The 18768-nt window shown below is 47.5% G+C and overlaps 1 protein-coding gene across 1 annotated transcript in view; it reads left to right on the top strand.

Annotated features, from left to right (window-relative positions):
- Positions 1–18768, top strand: part of CUX2 (cut like homeobox 2) — a 241997-nt gene that overhangs the window by 186331 nt on the left and 36898 nt on the right. Inside the window, exons 5-8 of the mRNA XM_083753146.1 lie at positions 7023–7160; positions 9284–9407; positions 12207–12283; positions 15212–15278. Coding sequence (XP_083609272.1) covers positions 7023–7160; positions 9284–9407; positions 12207–12283; positions 15212–15278 — 406 coding nt within the window. The remainder of the gene's footprint in view (positions 1–7022; positions 7161–9283; positions 9408–12206; positions 12284–15211; positions 15279–18768) is intronic.

Raw genomic sequence — 18768 nt, forward strand, 5'->3', positions numbered from 1 at the left:
GGACTTCAAGCCCTGCCTGGGGGCTTCCTGGAGGATTTGACCACGGTGGGAAGCAAGTTGCTGGACTTTATATACCTTCGACCAGATCCTGCAGAGCTGTTTTTGCATCCTCACCTCCCCAGTCCCAGCTGCTGCCTGAGATCCTTTTCACCGGGCCTCTAAGCACTGTTATTCTGCCACCTTCGCCAGCACCCTGGCAGCAAAATAAAGGAGAGCGTACACACAAAGTCTTAGGTGGCATGGTGCGAACGCCATCGGATTCTCATCAGCTCACACCCTGAAGCATGAGGTTTAATTGCCCATATCGTTATCTTAGCTTGCATAGCTGCAAATGTTATTAACAGCCATAAAGTTATCCAGTCCTTTATTCCACCCTCCCTGCTTCAAACCCAGCTACGCTCGACGTCTCTCGCTGATGATCCACCACAGCTGGGCGTCCTACAGGTGGATCATAAGACGCTGGTGCCCCTTTTATTGGCTCGGGATTTATTGCCTTCCAGTTTCCTGGAGTTTCTCTGAGCTGCAAAAGTGTGATACGCTAAGAAGGGGACACTCTCTTCTGCAGGGTGAGACGGAAGAATTTCAGATGGTAAGAGATCTGTTGACGGTGGAACAGACTCCCTCAGAAAGGTGGCGAGCTCTCCTTCATTTGAGGTTTTTAAACAGAGGTTGAATGGCCATCTGTCAGTTGAGGCCACTATAGGGCAGGCAGAACTTCAGCTCGTGTTGTTTGCTAGCTGGAGTGAAATTTGCATCCACCTACTACACAGCCGAGGAAGGTTTCCTTTTTGGATAGCCTGGGCTTTTAAAAACTCTCAAGAAGTAAATTGTTTCACAGGGTATCAGCTTCTATTTTTATTGTTAATACAATTAATTTTTAACTGCTTTCTAAACCACTATCTCAAGGCGATCTGCACATAAAAGAATTAAAAACGGTTGAAAACACAAAAACAACAAATAGATTTAAAACAAGACAGAAGCCCTTACAAGTGGGCCCTTGTGGTTTGCCAAGACCCTTTTATCCAGCTGGGAAACCCTATTTCCAGAAAGTGCAGATGGCAGGTGCCTGTCATATCTCAACAGGGGTGCTGTTCCACAGAACAGGGGCAGCCACACTAAAGGCCCTGCTCCAAGTTACTGCAGGGAAAAGGATGAGTGTCTCTCTGTGTGTAGAAACCTCCACATTTCCTTGGCCGAAATATAATCACCTGTACACAGATAAGAGTCTCAGCCGTTGCCTGGCCCTATCCACCACTGGAATGTGGCCCCCAAAAGATTTGCTCATGAGGGAATATGGCCCTTGGGCTGAAAGAGATTTCTCATTCCTGGTGGAAACTTTCCAAGGCCAGGAATGTTTTTTATTTCCATAAAAATGCGCACCCCGTTCTTTCCATCCCGAAAGGGGTTGCTTATAAAAGTGTCTTGCAAAAGCATAAGAACAAGTTCTAAAAAAATAAGAACCATCCATTGTTAAATACACAGTGAGCGGTATCACAGGAAAAGACGCCAAGACTAACAACCCAATAAATCAAATTAAGCAGAATCAAAAGCTTGCTTAAAAGGAAAGAAAGAAATATCTCCAGTTTCTGCCAGCACACAAATAAAGAATAAGATATCGTGACTTCCTGGGGCAGGGAGTTCCATAGATGGGGTCCGAACACCACAAGGAAAGCTCCCTCACACATTGGCACCAAGCATTCCTCAGACAGCAGTGGCAAATGGAGGAAATGGGAAACAGCGGAAAGGATGGGTAGATTCATATAGGAGGAGGCAGTCCTTCAAGTAGCTTCAAGCTTGGAAAAGGTCAAAACCGGCACTTTGACTTACACTCAGAAACAGGCTGGCAGGTGGAGTCATTTTACAGGGCGAATTGCTTCTCTGGAACATTATGATAACGGTGGCAGCATCCAGAACTGGGCCTTCGGAAGATGATGCCCAAGGTGGAAGGGAACAAATGGGGCTGGCCCTATCATTAGGCAAAGTGAGGCGGTGGCCTCAGGTGGCAGATGTTGGGTATCAATGAAAGGACACCAAATAGTTGTTTAATTTATTATTATTGCATTTTGACAGAGCCAGGGAGAAGAAGAGGTGCTTGTAGGGTTTTCTTCCTCGAGTACCAAAATAGTTTGTCGCCTCGGGTACTCACTATTCCATCTCAGGCAGCAAAATGTTCTTATCTGGGTAGAGAAAATATATTTGCCTGCAATGTCTTCTTGTCATCATGTTTTTGTGTCTCTGGGTGAGAGAGCATATCGTTAGTTATTAGTGACGCAGTCTCTGGAGTGATTTCACCTAGGCTTACGTCTGGACAGTGCTGTATAAACCCAGGGCAAATATACTGTTTGCCCTCTGAGTGAGGACAGAAGTCCACTTTAAATAAAAAATAAATAAACGATGCTGCCACTGTAAGACGGCATCCCCATAACCAGTTTTCCCCCTCTATAACTTGTGGCGTGGGTGGCGCTGTGGGTTAAACCACAGAGCCTAGGACTTGCCGATCAGAAGGTCGGCGGTTCGAATCCCCACGACGGGGTGAGCTCCCGTTGCTCGGTCCCTGCTCCTGCCAACCTAGAAGTTCGAAAGCACGTCAAAGTGCAAGTAGATAAATAGGTACCGCTCCGGCAGTAAGGTAAACAGTGTTTCCATGCGCTGCTCTGGTTCGCCAGAAGCGGCTTAGTCATGCTGGCCACATGACCCGGAAGCTGTACGCCGGCTCCCTCGGCCAATAAAGCGAGATGAGCGCCACAACCCCAGAGTCGGCCACGACTGGTCCTAATGGTCAGGGGTCCCTTTACCTTTAACTTGTGGCAAAATCAACCATGTTCCCCAATGCCATTTCCCTTTGCATTTCCCCTACTTCAAGCAGCCGGTGATGTGGAGTAAAAACAAACACAAAGAGGGTGGGTATCCATGTTCTGTCATAAAATAGTTGTCAGGAGGAGGTCCCCTTCAGGAAAACCGGTTGCCTCTTCTGCCATCATCCCTCAACGTCACCCCCTTGTAGGTTTGCCATACATCCAGAGCCTCCAGGACATATCCAGAATATTGCGGTCGGTGTCCGGGTGTGAATTGTCTAAACAATGACTTTGGGGATGGGGGAGCTTTTCTGTCTGGATTTTTACCTTCAGACAATGAGGGATCCCGTGGCAAGCAACACCTCCGTGACACCATTCACAAGAACAGTCCAAAATAGCTGCCTTTGATTTTCTCCTGCCTGCTATTATGCTCGCCCTTGTTTTTATTGTCATAACTGAGGGCTGGTTTTCTTGCTGCCTTCACCTGCCATATTAGCAAGAAAAACTCACTTGGTCCCATCTCTTCCTAGTCTCCCTAATTTTTGACCCTAGAAATCCCGATTCCTCGTCTCGTTCCCCCCCTCCTCCTCCCCGCTCAAACGAAAAGAAAAATAGGGGAAGGAAGAAACATGAGTCTAGTACAATGGGAGCCATTTTCTTGAACTTATTAAAAAAGATCCAGACTTGTAAATTAATTTGTTCGTGTTGTACAATGGCAGTGCAGATGGACTCATTAGCATGCACACAACAAATAATTATAGATGAATTTTTTAGCTGGCCTTCCTAATGGGCTTGCTGGGTTAATTATGTCAATGTATAATTACATCGGCCCTGGGAGGCATAATGGAGGTCTCCCGCTGAGCAGATGCCGGCTAATGATGGCGGCTTGCTGTCGGAAAGGAGGAGGCCTGTTTGGAATGCACCTGCTTACGTCTGAAGAAACCGCCATTGTCTGCGCCCGCAACGGCCTGAGTAAACAGGCATTATTGGCGGAACGTGCTGTTGGACAGTAACTCCGGCAGGCCTGCAGTGGCAAACAGGAGGAGGATGGAAAATCCTTTAAGCCTGGGCTGCAAGAGACTCTGTCACTTAGATCGGCTCTCCTGTTCGCAGGTCCGGCAATATTTGGTGTTTTTTTTTTTAATTCAAAATTAAAACAAAATGTATTATCCTTATTCCCCCCCCCCATTTTTCTTCCCTCAGTTCCAGTCTTTGATTTCTCTAAAAATGCTGTTTTCTGCATGTTACACAGTTGTATAGATCCTCAAACTATTTAGCTGATTATTATCAATAAAAAGTTTGTGAATGTTTATTCAAAGCCAGCCAAGGAGTCCAGGTCGCTTTGTTGCATCTTCAAATACTTTGTAAAGGGTTCCCATTCATCTTTAAAGTCACAGTTATCCTTGTCCCGTAGCTTGTATGTCAGTTTTGCCAGTTCTGCATAGTCCATCAATTTTTCTTGCCATGATTCTTTCGTTGAGGTTTCTTCAGTCTTCCATCCTTGTGCTATTAAAACTCTCGCAGCCGTTGTCGCATACATGGAGATGTTTTTCAGCTTTTTTGGCAGATCGTTCCCTACAATCCCTAATAAAAATGCTTCAGGTTTTTTAAACAAATGTTAAATGGAACATTTTTCTTCGTTGTATATCATTTCCCCCAAAAAATTAATTACCTTACAATCCCACCACATATGATAAAATGTCCCCTCCTTTTCCTTACACTTCCAACATACATTTGAACTAGTTTTGTACATTTTCCCTAACTGCACTGGTGTTATGTACCATCTGCACAATGCAATATTGGTGACGGGCAGAAAGGACTGCAAGATCTGGGCTTCTGGGGTTGCCATTCTTTGTTAGGGGGCATGAACCAGCCATTGGTTCTTCTACCTTTTCTTCATTGCTTGCCCTCATGGCATTGTGTGTTGTTTGGTCCCAGGCAGCTGCTGCAAATTCAGGGCTGGGGTGCACTAGAGTTCCTGCAGAAAGCTGGCAACACTCTGGGTTCAAAACCCAGCTTCTGGCCTTTTGTGGGCTGCAAAGACAATGCTTAGAAGTGTGGTGGGTAATGCCGGCTGAAACCTGGATGTACCTGGGCAAATTCCACAAGCTTCTAGTCTTGCTTGCACCCTCCTCTCCTTTCCAACCACCCTGTTGAGGTTGAATACGAATGTATACACACAGAGAGACATGTGCTAAGGCATTTTTATCCCTCATACTTTCGGCCTGATCTTCATTTGCATTGGCATGAGTTACGGTCGTTTATGACTTGTTACGCGAACTGTTTTGCATCTTGATTCCCTTTTAAGAGCAATGATTTAAATACAAGGAAGTAGCTGGAGAGGCGACAGGGATCCCCTGTGTGCCAGAGCTCGGTGTTGCTAAAGAACAGCTGCAGGGATGCTGGCTGCTCTCCAGAGCGTGGGGCGTGCGCATTCAGCAGTGCGCACAGTGCTTCCGTGCGTTGAGGAATGGTTGCCTGAGCACCATCGCTCCCCTGGGAAGTGTGGGGCCAGCTGAACCTCCCTGCACATTTTCAACCGGCTTGGTGGGCATTTCTGAGGACAGTAGTTTTCAAGCTGTGTTCGGAAGACTCCCTGGAGCCTAAGTCGCTGGGGCTTTTCTTCGGGAAAATTACTGTTAATGTTACACCAGTGCCCCTGGAGGAGAGTTGGTTCACCTCTGCAATGTAGGGAGGGTGCATGTTCTGGGACATCTCCTCTTGATCGAACAACATAGAAAGCAGAAAAATTGATTGTGGGCAGTGGGGGGAGAATAACATGATTGAATCTTTGTTGTTGTTTAGTCGTTTAGTCGTGTCCGACTCTTCGTGACCCCCATGGACCAGAGCACACCAGGCACTCCTGTCTTCCACTGCCTCCCGCAGTTTGGTCAAACTCATGCTGGTAGCTTCAAGAACATTGTCCAACCGTCTCTTCCTCTCTTATCCCCTTCTCCTTGTGCCCTCAATCTTTCCCAACATCAGGGACTTTTCCAGGGAGTCTTCTCTTCTCATGAGGTGGCCAAAGTATTGGAGCCTCAGCTTCTGGATCTGTCCTTCCAGTGAGCACTCAGGGCTGATTTCCTTCAGGATGGAGAGGTTTGATCTTCTTGCAGTCCATGGGACTCTCAAGAGTCTCCTCCAGCACCAGAATTCAAAAGCATCAATTCTTCAGCAATCAGCCTTCTTTATGGTCTAGCTTTCACTTCCATACATCACTACTGGGAAAACCATGGTTTTCAGTATACGGACCTTTGTTGGCAAGGTGACGTCTCTGCTTTGAATGCTACCTCCACCCATATCCCCACACTTTGAAAAGTAGCTCAAACCTTCTTCCACGACATTTTTGTTTTCTCCTTGCGGGAAATCTTTGAGTGGGAGAGGAGGGGTTCAGCTCTGTGAGCCCCACTTGCGTTCCAGTTCAAGAATGTTGGCCCCTTTGTTTCTGGTACTGTCATAACTTAAGCTTTAATTCACACGAAGTGGCCCTGAGCAAAAGAGGCAGATTTGCAGAACGTGTGCCCCTGAGATGAGAACCAGGACGCTTTGAGACGTTTGAGGTCTCTGTGGCAAGTGCTTGGGCTTCATCAGAACGCAAGGGGGGCACCCCCCCAAAAAATAATATTATTATTATTATTTAAAAATGCAGAATGATTGGCAATGTTGCATTAAGTCTGCCGTGGCATTTTAAAGTCCACAGGGAAAGTGGTAAGCAGATAAAACTGTTGTTGTTTTAAAGAGTGCCGTGATCATGCCCTCCACTGCCTCGCAACCTTCTGCTTCTTACTCTGTGGCTGTTACTCTGTGGGTTTTTTAAATGGTTGCTAAATTGTTTGTCCAAAGACCTCCTTAGGGTGTAAATCTCATTGTGCCATCAGCTGTGCCACACTGACTAGGCTGCAGCAGCCCCGCGGTGTACCTGCCTGCCCTGGGTCTGCAAGCCATCGTTTGAATTGCCCACAATGCCTCAGGGTGCTGCTTACGCCCAAGGGGATTGTGGGAGATTTAAAATGGAAGCTCACCGCCTCCCATTGTTGCCTGTAGGTTAAGTCCCAACAAGACTGGGGATTTTTCCAAGGCTCTCTTCAGATGTGGAGCTGGCCCCAGAAATGAGGAGGGGGGAATTCAGAGACTGGCACCATCTTGCCTTGCCCAGAGTGGCCTCCTCGATGGGTTGACTTCCTGGGTGCTGGTACTACCTCTGTTCATCTTCTGCCCTTTGTCTAGATCCTGTACCGGCCCTCGAGACGGCGTGGAGCCTTGAAGACCGGCGCCAGCAGCTGCACTGCCTTGGTCCTGAAAACCCGCCTTTGAAGGAGCTGAACAGGCCGCGGAAGAAGAACTCGGAGCTCCTTTGTGCAAAAGGTCCAACAAGCCCCTTATGATTCAAGCAAAGCCATGTGTACCAAGCAGCAGAATGGAGTGAGGACAAGGGCCTGTGCAACTGATGCAGATACATGGGATGCAGGGGAAAGCCATGGAATTTGGCCCCCCTGGAATCCCAGCTCTCATTTAGTGGGGAAACAGCCAAGTTTCCAGTCCTTATGCTTGCGATTACAGTCATACCTCTTGTTACGTTTGCTTCAGGTTACATCTTTTCAGGTTGCAACCCGCCGTGACCCGGAAGTACCGGAAAGGGTTACTTCCGGGTTTCACTGCTCACACATGCGCAGACACGCAAAATGATGTTGTGCGCATGCGCAGAAGTGGCGAACTGCAGCGTGTGCAGACGTGGGTTGCGTTCCTTTCAGGTTGTGAACGGGGCTCTGGAACGGATCCTGTTCGCAACCAAAGGTACCACTGTATATGCTTGAAAGTGTACAGCTGTGGGGAGCTGATTGTCTGGTGCCTTCAGTGCCCACTGTCCTAGTGGCTTTAGTTTTTCTTTTTATTGCCTTTATCCACTTTGGACATGCAGGGTTCTGCTTCTACACACACACACACACACACACACACACACACACACACACATTTATATGGTCCAAATAGTAAACACTTTATTCCTACAAGAAGGGCATATACCGTATTTTTCGCCCTATAGGATGCACCGGCCCATAGGACACACCTAGTTTTCAGGGGGGGAAATCAAGTAAAAAAATATGACACACACACACCCGCAGCCTGTGCGCTACTCCAAGACCTTCTCCCTGCTTTTGTGGGAGGTGGCGGAATTCCCCCACCAGCGTGACTCCTGCGGGCTTTTCGACCAGGAGGGAGAAGGGACTGAAACGGCCAATCAGTCCCTTCTCCCTCCTTGGGGAAAAGCCCCCAAGAGTGGCACGCTCCCCCCCCCTCGTAGAAAAGCCAGCAGAAGCCGCGGAGGCCCTTTAAAGAGCGCACGGCTTTTGCCTGCTTTTGCGGGAGGTGGGGGAATTCCCCCATCTCCCGCAAAAGCCCACAGGGGGGTTGGAGAGTAGCGGGAAGGCGTTGCGCGCCTTCCTGCTGCCCCCCATCCTCTGGGGCTGGCTATGGGGGAAGCGCTGCTTTCCCCACCACCAGCCTCGAAGCTGGGTTGGAGAGTAGCGGGGAGGCGACGCGCGCCTTCCTGCTGCCCCCCATCCTCTGGGGCGGGCGATGGGGGAAGCGCTGCTTCCCCCCCCCCCCGCCAGCCTCAAAGAGCAGACTCTCCTGGCTTCAGTGGAAGCAACACAAAGCCTCCGGAGCGCAGGCTTCGGAGGCTTCTCGTTCCTATCGCTGAAGCCAAGGAGCCTGCATTCGCCCGATAAGACGCACACACATTTCCCCTTCATTTTTGGAGGGGGAAAAGTGCTTCTTATAGGGCGAAAAATACGGTAACACCTGTGCTCAGAGACCCACACTGGTTGCCAATTTCAACTACAACTCCCATCAGCCTTAGCTGAGAAGTCTCACTTAGAAGGCTGCCAATCTGACGGTTCTACAGGCTCCTTTTACGTGAGTATGGAGAGTTTCCGAGTGGCCGGTTGTGTGCTTTCGTGTTGTGCATAAAGAACGCAGAGTTCTGCTGTTCTTGAGGCACAAACTCTGTTTTTAATTAACTTGTGTTTTTTTTAGTGTGGCTTGCATGGCAGTCTGTGGCAGGTGGGAGCAAACTTCCCAGGGGGGTGTTAGGGGGCTAAATGCAAGCTTCTGTCCCCATCCTCAGGCCAGAGGACTTTTTGCCTCCGTAAATTATGAACGTTAATAGCTGGGGCTGCCAAGCAGCGGGAAAGGAGACTCCATCCCCGTCATTTGCACACGAAACTGCAGGAAGCGCAGAGACGATGTGCCCCCACTTGGGCCTGGCATGAGCAGAGTCTTCTCTCGCTCTGCCCATCAGCCTTGCCTTGCTGAAGGAAGCCATTAGCAGAGACAACCAAGCCAGGAAGCTGCCTACTTTGCAAGAACCAGGGCTGCTCTCAGAACCCTGTTTCCCCTGCTGGGACTCCAAATTGCAATTGATACCGTGGTCTCTGAAGACTTCCTGCCCTTCCCTATCGTGCTAATGGGTCTGGTTTTTACACCCCCAGAGCAACGGGAAGGCACCCCTCTGGCCGGCCTGGCTTCTTTGGAGGGGCCCAGGCTCTCCAGCATCAACAGCAAAGCACTCCTTGAGGAAAACTCGCTCCACAGAAATGAAGTCGAGAAGCAAAAGTACGTGAGTATTTTTTTGTGGTTTTTTGGGTGGCGGGGAGTGGGGGCTGACATCTGAAGAAAGAAAGATTACTGCATTGCGCTCTGTGTGGGGCTCCCCTTGCCCTTGATCTGGAAGCTGCCGTTGGTGCAGAACGCTGCAGCACAATTGCTGACAGGAGTGAAACCCCCAACAGCATACATACAAGGCCAAGGTGTTGCTATTGTCCCAAGCCCTTAACAACTTGGGACGAGTTCACCTGAGAGATCACTTTACCCCATAAATGCCCACTGAACTACTTCGGCTGGCAGAACTGGCCCTGCCACAGGTGCCGTATAATACTTGTTCCACGTCTGTAAGAACTCGATATTTTAGTCTGGCAGTACCCAAACTTTGGAACTTCCTTCTATTGACATCAGTCAGGTACCCTGGCTGTACTCTTTTCGGCCCCTGCTAAAGCCATATTTGTTTAGGCAAGCCTACACCAGATATGTGGGATGCAGGTGGCGCTGTGGGTTAAACCACAGAGCCTAGGGCTTGCCAGAAGGTCAGCGGTTTGAATCCCCGCAACGGGGTGAGCTCCCGTTGCTCGGTCCCAGCTCTTGCCCACCTAGCAGTTCGAAAGCACCTCAAAGTGCAAGTAGATAAATAGGTACCACTCCGGTGGGAAGGTAAACTGCGTTTCCGTGTGCTGCTCTGGTTCGCCAGAAGCGGCTTAGTCATGCTGGCCACATGACCCGGAAAAACTGTCTGTGGACAAACGCCAGCTCCCTCGGCCATTAAAGCGAGATGACCGCAGAGTTGTGAGGGGTACCTTTACCCCAGACACGTAGAATGCTGACATGTGTTTTAATTTGGTTTTAGCTTATCGCTTATTTTAATTATTATTTGAATGTTTAAATACGTTTTTTTTCTGACCATTTTATTGCTTTATTCTTTTTGCACACTGCTTTGAAGTTTGTTTGTTTGTTTTCGACAATCAAACCTGGCATAAATTCTATGAAATAAATTGATTCTCCTCTTCCAAGAGATAGGGATCAAACACACGTTTCAGAATCAGGACTTGGGAGGAGAGGAGAGTTGAGGAGAGGGATCCATAAACCTTGGCCTGCTACTCCTTTCCTTTTTGTAGAGAAAATAACCTTGCATGCACACACAGCCTCCCCCTGCAAGTCCTTTGTGCATCCCAGAGGGGCTTGCGAGGAGGGGAGGGGTCTTGTGCCACTCTATGTGGTGCTTTTTGTAGAATGTGGAACGGGGGGGGCCACCACAGATGATGATGATGATGATGATAATTTATTTATACCCTGCCCATCTGGCTGAGTTTTCCCAGCCACTCTGGACGGCTTCCAACCAAATACAGTGGTGCCTCGCAAGATGAAATTAATCCGTTCCGCGAGTCTCTTTGTCTTGCGGTTTTTTCGTCTTGCGAAGCACGGCTATTAGCGGCTTAGCGGCTATCAACGGCTTAGCAGCTTTAAGAAAAAGGAAACAAACTCGCAAGAACTCGCAAGACGTTTCATCTTGCGAAGCAAGCCCATAGGGAAATTCGTCTTGCGAAGCACCTCAAAAAACGGAAAACTCTTTCGTCTAGCAAGTTTTTCGTCTTGCGAGGCATTCGTCTTGCGGGGCACCACTGTATTAAAAACAATACAGCATCAAACATTAAAAACCTCCCTAAACAGGGCCGCCTTCAGTTGTCTTTTAAAAGTAAAATAATTGCTTATTGCCTTGACATCTGCTGGGAGGGCGTTCCACAGGGCAGGCGCCACCACCAAGAAGGCCCTCTGCCTGGTTCCCTATAACCTCACTTCTCACAGCAAGGGAACCACCAGAAGGCCCTCGGCGCTGGACCTCAGTGTCCGGGCAGAACGATGGAGGTGGAGACGCTCCTTCAGGTATACAGGACCGAGGCCGTTTAGGGCTTTAAGGGTCAGCACCAACACTTTGAATTGTGCTTGGAAACGTACTGGGGAAGAGGCTGGTTGCCTCTCCAAGTTCCTCCCTTGGCAACCTGGCAAGAGGATTTGTGCAGCCCCTCCCACTCAACCCATCACATTTATTGGTAAAACACTAGATTTTTCCCCTATGCATTTTTAAAACAAATGCTCCTCTTTGCTGGAATCAGTAACAAGGGGAGAAATTATTAGAAAAATCTGAAATCCATTCATGCAGGAATTTAAAACGCACTCTGGCTGTAATCCACACAAAATGTGTGGTTAAAAACAGCATTGAGCAGGCCAGAAGGCTCTTTTTGCAAAAGTGCCCAGCTGCTCTTTCTAAAGGAATTAGGTCTCTTTACTACTCGGGATGTAAAGGGTCCAGATCTCCCCGTTCACATTTTTGTGGCTTTTTCAGGACTTCTTCTGACTAATGTTTTACTTTCTGCAACACATTCCTAGCACAGCTAACAGCGCATTAGAGGCCGATTCATTCTCCTTTAGCTTGTTCTGCGATTCTGTCCATAGGGTCTGTACACAATGAAAGCAGGACAAAAATTAAGCAGAGCATTCATGTTTTAAAAAGTTTTGGGATTTCAGCAGGAAGTTGATGTGCACGGATCAGAAGGGAAGCAGTTTGGCTGCCCCAGAACTTTTGCAGGCTCAAAACAAATTTGAAAATGGGTTCAGGTATAACCTCCCCAATAGCATCAAGAGCACAAGCCATCACAAATGTGCAATAAAAACAACGTCCAAGGGCCGTCTCTTACCCCAGTTCAAACTTGCTGACTGGCAGGAGAACTGGCAATTTTATTCCGGGCTGGGATTCGACTGCCTTATTAGCTCAAGAGCGGCCAGTTGACATCTGTCTCATTCCAGGGGCCTGCAGGAAGCACAGATCACTTTGGCCGCTCGGCTGGGGGAAGCAGAAGAGAAGATCAAAGTGCTCCATTCAGGTAGCTCTTTCGTGATCAGAATGCTCCTGAGGCTTCCTCTAGCTTCGTGTACAGTGGTACCTTGGGTTACATATGCTTCAGGTTACATACGCTTCAGGTTACAGACTCTGCTAACCCAGAAATAGTACCTCGGGTTAAGAACTTTGCTTCAGGATGAGAACAGAAATCGCACAGCGGCAGCGGTAGGCCCCATTAGCTAAAGTGGTGCTTCAGGTTAAGAACAGTTTCAGGTTAAGAACGGACCTCCGGAACGAATTAAGTACTTAACCCGAGGTACCACTGTATAACCCTTTGTGGATTCGTGCATCTGTGAGGCTCAGTGGGGAACCCAAACGGTTAAGTTAAAACTGAAGGCAGTTTTCTTGTAGGCTTTCTAATTGTCTCCTTTTGTTTCAAATGACTCCAGAGATTTCCTCTTGCCACCTCTAATTTATTTGTTTATTATGACATTTATACGCCCCCCCCCCCAATATTTACTCCATATATCTCAAGATGGCGTATGTGGTGTCCTCACAACAATTCTGCGAGGTAGGTTAAGCTGAGAGGTGACTGACCCTAAGCCTACCTTTGAAGTCTCATTTCCCAGGTCCTGGTCCAATACTCTACTACCCCAGGTGTTTCTACCTAGGGCACAGTCCCACGTCTCTCTTCCCTTCCCTTCCAATCCTTCATTGGATCACCCACTGCTTCTAAACGACCCTTTTGCATAGTCCTACCCCCAATTAAAACGCGGGTGGCACTGTGGGTAAGACCTCAGTGCCTAGGACTTGCCGATCGCATGGTCGGCGGTTCGAATCCCCGCGATGGGGTGAGCTCCCGTCTTTCGGTCCCAGCTCCTGCCCACCTAGCAGTTCGAAAGCACCCCTAAGTGCAAGTAGATAATAGGTACCGCTTTATAGCGGGAAGGTAAACGGCGTTTCCGTGTGCTGCGCTGGTGCTGGCTTGTCAGAGCAGCTTCGTCACCCTGGCCACGTGACCCGGAAGTGTCTCCGGACAGCGCTGGCCCCCGGCCTCTTAAGTGAGATGGGCGCACAACCCTAGAGTCTGTCAAGACTGGCCCGTACGGGCAGGGGTACCTTTACCTTTACCCCCAATTAAAACAAACGCCTTGTTCCTCCTTACAGAAGGAGGTATCAACCTGGGTCTCTGGGTTGCACCACTTCAGATTTCTCCAAACGAAACAGAACAAATCCTCCTTTCTGCACACAGAAAGCTAGCTTGGAACCTCGGTAGCTAGCTTTCTAGGTGCAGGGAGGTCTTTAAATGTAGGAACAAATGATCATATGCTGTCTTAAGTGGTACTGTCTTGACAAAGGTTTATCATCTCAGTGGAACAAGACTTAAGTCTAAATCTACGTATATTCAGCAGCATGCATTCCTTCCCAACTTTTTGTTTCGCTGCTTTCTCGTGCCTTGCCCACCCTCTCCCAGGTGTCTTTATATATATGTTTTCTACAGTAAGAGCAACAAATTACTCCCAAAGCAGCTTACAGATGGGATTCATCAAAGTACAGATAAAAGTATAATGCGAAGAATTAAACCTTTTTTTAAAAAAAAGGCATTCAAAACAAGTGTATGTGGGGCATCCGTTGCACTTGATCGAAAAGCTGCAGTCAGTGCAGAATGCTGCAGCACGATTGCTGGCAGGAGCGAGGCCCTGTCAGAATACGAAATCTGGCTCAGAGATCTACACTGGTTGCCTGTTTGCTACCAGGCCAAGTTCAAGGTGTTATTAGGAGTATGAAAAGCCCTTAACACCTTGGGACTGGTTTACCTGTGAGGTAGTCTTACCCAACATACTCCCACTCATCCACTTCAGTCTGTAGGATTAGCCTTGTTCCCAGAGCCACATAATGCCCATTCTGCATTTCTAAGAACCCAAATGTTTTAGCCTGGCAGCACCTACACTTTGGAACTCCGTATTGTCACCAGGCAGGCTCCTTCGCTGTACAGTGGTACCTCAGATTACATACGCTTCAGGTTACATATGCTTCAGGTTACACACTCCGCTAACCCAGAAATAGTGCTTCAGGTTAAGAACTTTGCTTCAGGATGACAACAGAAATCGTGCAACGGCAGCGCAGCAGCAGCAGGAGCCTCCATTAGCTAAAGTGGTGCTTCAGGTTAAGAACAGTTTCGGGTTAAGAACGGACCTCCGGAACGAATTAAGTACTTAACCCGAGGTACCACTGTACTCTTTTTGGCCCCTGCTCAAAACATTTTTGTTTAGGAAAGCTGATCCAGGTTTGCAGAATGTTTTTACACGTATTTTAATCTGTTTTTCGTTTGTTTCTGATTTTAATTATTATTTTCTGAGTGCTTTAAAATAGCTGTGGTTAACTGTTTTTTTATTTACAATTTCCTTGCTGCTGCTGCTGCTGCTGCTGCTTTTTTAAACCGCTTTCAGGTTTTTTTCTCACAATCAAGCGGTATATAAATTTATGAAAATAAATAAATAAAATAGGTTAAATGACAGCATTGTAAGCTCAAGACAGGGTCTTTCATTTTGCTGTTAATAATCTGCAAAGCACCAGATGATGTTTGTTTGCCTTTTATCAATAGATAACGGGGCGGCTGCCCAGTTTAAATCAAGCATTAGGCTATTACATCAGCCAGTTAAACCTGCAACAAATTTCATATTGATGGGGGGCACAGCTAAAGAAAAAAGCTGGCTGCAACTGATGGAAGTTGTAGTTCAAAACATTTGGGTAGGCACCAGGTTAGCAACATCTGTCCTAGTATTTTGCTAAAATCTCCTTCCCCGTGATGCTCGGCACATCCAAATGCTACTGCAGAGTAATATTCTTGAAAAAGGCTTTGGGTCATCTCTCTCTCTTGCTGTCCAGAGCAAATATGATCTATCAGATTCCAGTGGAAGGGTGTTTTTGACCCTCTGCTTCTGTTGTCCCCCCCCCCCTTGCTAATCAGCACTGAAGGCAACGCAGACAGAGCTGGTCGACTTGCGGTGTAAATACGATGAAGAGGCAGCTTCAAAGTAAGTCCCTCTGTTTGTTCCACTCAGTAACATTTATTTAGTCGTTTATTTGCATTAATGCATTTCTCAGCTGCTATTCCACATAAAGAGGTCCAAAGTGTGGGAATGTTCAGGGATGCAGGAGAGGATATATTGTCTGATTCTATCCTTATCCGACTTGTGTTAACAAGTTTCCCAATTTCAGCAGAGTAAAACATTCCCCTTTATTTTAAGTTTGCAACGGCAGCATTTGCTCAGGTTCGCTAAAACCTCTATAATAACTACTCTGGTAATTTCCCCTTATTCCCTCATAAAATAGAAGAGACGACACAGTCTTTTACAAAAGTATAAAAAGAGTTTACTCACATTCTGTTCACAATCAAATCCCAGAAGGCAGACTTTAGCTTAATGAATTAACATACACTTGGAATCTATCTTTTAAGAAGACAGTCCCTTTGTCCTCTCTTGGCTGGAAGCCAAGAGGGCATCTTTGGCTCAGTAGATGTTGTTTCTTCGATGCATGTGGTGAAAGAGAGAGGAAAGAGAGAGATGGCTGCCTTGCCCTGTGCTTTTATCATTACCTGCACAGGTGAGGCCACACCCACCTCTAGTCACATGTAGAGGAAGTCTGTCCCAGCCCAGAGGGAAACAGGAAGTTTACCTGCTGGCTGGACAAACATCCCTCCCCATGTGTAAACATGCACACTCTAGGAATGTTGTACTTGACTGCTCTTGTGTTTCACATCCCACACAAAGTGGCTCACAGTCACTGCTTTTAACATGCAAAATTGTAGCACTCAATGAAATGAATAAAATAGCAAACACAGGCATCATCATCATCACTCATCACTTTTAATTAAGGCGGTTTACAAGCTGAAGAAACAAAGAATGTACACCTTATAACAATCTCATGCAATACAAAAATGTGATAATAAAACAGCGGTGGCAGTGACAGCTGCAAAATAATAATACAAAATCTAGCAAGAGAGCCAGGGCCATGGTGACCAAAAAGCCCAACAAAATCAGATAGACTTATCAGCTCACCTTACTTTCTTTGTTAGCGGTTGGCAGGTCATTAAAACATGTTACAAGTACGCTCTGTAACATTGACAAAAATACACATTAATACAGCTGAACAGACCACTCCTCTGTCTTCACCGTCAGAAAGTTCTTCCTAAGGTTTAGTTGGAATCTCATTTCTTGCCATTTGAATTCATTGGTCTGGCCGCTCCCCTCTAAAGCAACAGAAAACAAGCTTGCTCCACCTTGATCCTCATCCTCTTCCTTGATGTGCTCCCATAAGGTCCCTATTGCAGGTGAGGGAGGGGGTGAGATCCCTGAGAGGCCAACTTATCTTTCACAGAGCTTCACTAGACGCTCTTGTGTTTATTTTCCTTGGTTGTGTCCCAGTTGGGATTCTTTTTTTTTTGTTACAGGGCAGGAGTGCCTTTTCCTAGCCTCCTTTTTCTGGCAAGCAGCTGTGGCGATCACACAGGGTCCCCGGACGTTTCACCGTCTATTGATCTCTCTGCCACCACTTTATTTCTCGCTTCCACCACCCAGGCCCTACCTGGGACAATACTGAGTCCAGTCAGGGTTAAATTGGAACATAAACTTTTGTTTATTTATTGCAGTTTAACAAGCGTGTGGTTTCATCAACCGTATCAGTCAATTACATTCATTGGGTGCCTATCCAGACCTATAACTTTTGCTACCTGCTCTCCCTCACTAAACCACCTCTCAGATATTTACTTGTCTTTCTAGCCCCTAACTGTTCCTGACTCAGCTTATTTCTCTACACTAACTCAACCTACCCACAGACTCTATCCCAATTCACTCCCACTCCAACCAACTACCCAACGAACTCCTCCCTTTGCCCTTCCCAGAGCTGGTTTTATAGTCCCTCTGACTCCACCCCCTGGGTCCTGATTGGGTAACCTGTTTAACTATTTCACCTCCAGCACTCTCATATGTTAACATCACAGCAACATCCTTGAAAGGCAGCCAGAAATGGGTGGAGTGTCGTCGTGGCCCCTCCCCACTCCTCTTCCAGCTGTTTTCAGCATTCTCCTGGCCTGCCTGCCGTTCAGATGCATCTCCCACATTTCTCGTTCCGATTATGCAACAGACTTGGAACGCTTACTCCTATCATGCCCAACCAGATGTTCTTTGATCATGCCGTGTGCAACTGTTTGCTTAGGGCGAGGTGGTAAAAAACGTTGCCTTTGATCAAGATTTTAGCTGCTACATGTTGAATGAGGAAGGATGAGGTGGGGGCAGAATTTGGCATCCACATTCCTTTTGTGGGGGGTTGGGGGTTGGGGGGGTAAGAGGCTTTATCCTTTTAGAGATTCTGCAGCAAGTCCTCCCCTTAAAGGTAAAGGGTAAAGGGACCCCTGACCATTAGGTCCAGTCGTGGCCAACTCTGGGGTTGCGGCACTCATCTTGCTTTATTGGCCGAGGGAGCCGGCGTACAGCTTCCAGGTCGTGTGGCCAGCATGACTAAGCCGCTTCTGGAGAACCAGAGCAGCGCACGGAAACACCATTTACCTTCCCGCTGGAGCGGTACCTATTTATCTACTTGCGCTTTGATGTGCTTTCGACCTGCTAGGTTGGCAGGAGCAGGGACCGAGCAACGGGAGCTCACCCTGTCGCGGGGATTCAAACCACCGACCTTCTGATCGGCAAGTCCTAGGCTCTGTGGTTTAACCCACAGCACCACCCACTTCCCTCCCATTACTATGTAGCATTAACCAAATGTAAGAGAGGACCAGCTGGAGGCTATGGAGTGAGTTTTGTCATGGGAGCAGTCCAGCACATTGTAAACTGCTTCTTAAAACAACCAAGCGGTTTGTAAATTTTATGAAATAAATAAAATGAAGGTGGCATCATCAGTCAGGGAAGCCGTATGCCACCGCAGAACGTGTCCATTGTATGAAAATTGGTACATTTACACAAACACACTCAGGATATAACCTTTAGACTGCAGTGGTTCTCAACCTGTGGGTCCGCAGATGTTATTGGACTACAACTCCCATCATCCCTGAGCTCTGGCCTTGCTAGCTAGGGGTGATGGGAGTTGTAGTTCAAAAACATCTGGGGACCCACAGGTTGAGAAAGGCTGGTTTAGAGCATGGGTAGGCAAACTAAGGCCCGGGGGCTGGATCCGGCCCAATCGCCTTCTAAATCCGGCCCGTGGACAGTCCGGGAATCAGCGTGTTTTTACATGAGTAGAACATGTCCTTTTATTTAAAATGCATCTCTGGGTTATTTGTGGGGCCTGCCTGGTGTTTTTACATGAGTAGAATGTGTGCTTTTATTTAAAATGCATCTCTGGGTTATTTGTGGGGCATAGGAATTCGTTGATTTTAATTTTTTTCCAAAATATAGTCCGGCCCCCCACAAGGTCTGAGGGACAGTGGACCGGCCCCCTGCTGAAAAAGTTTGCTGACCCCTGGTTTAGAACATGGAGTATGTTCTATGATATATTTGTTTTCCTTGCAAGCAAAAC

This window comes from Podarcis gaigeae (assembly GCF_964106915.1).
Source record: "Podarcis gaigeae genome assembly, chromosome: 8".
Taxonomy (NCBI): domain Eukaryota; kingdom Metazoa; phylum Chordata; class Lepidosauria; order Squamata; family Lacertidae; genus Podarcis; species Podarcis gaigeae.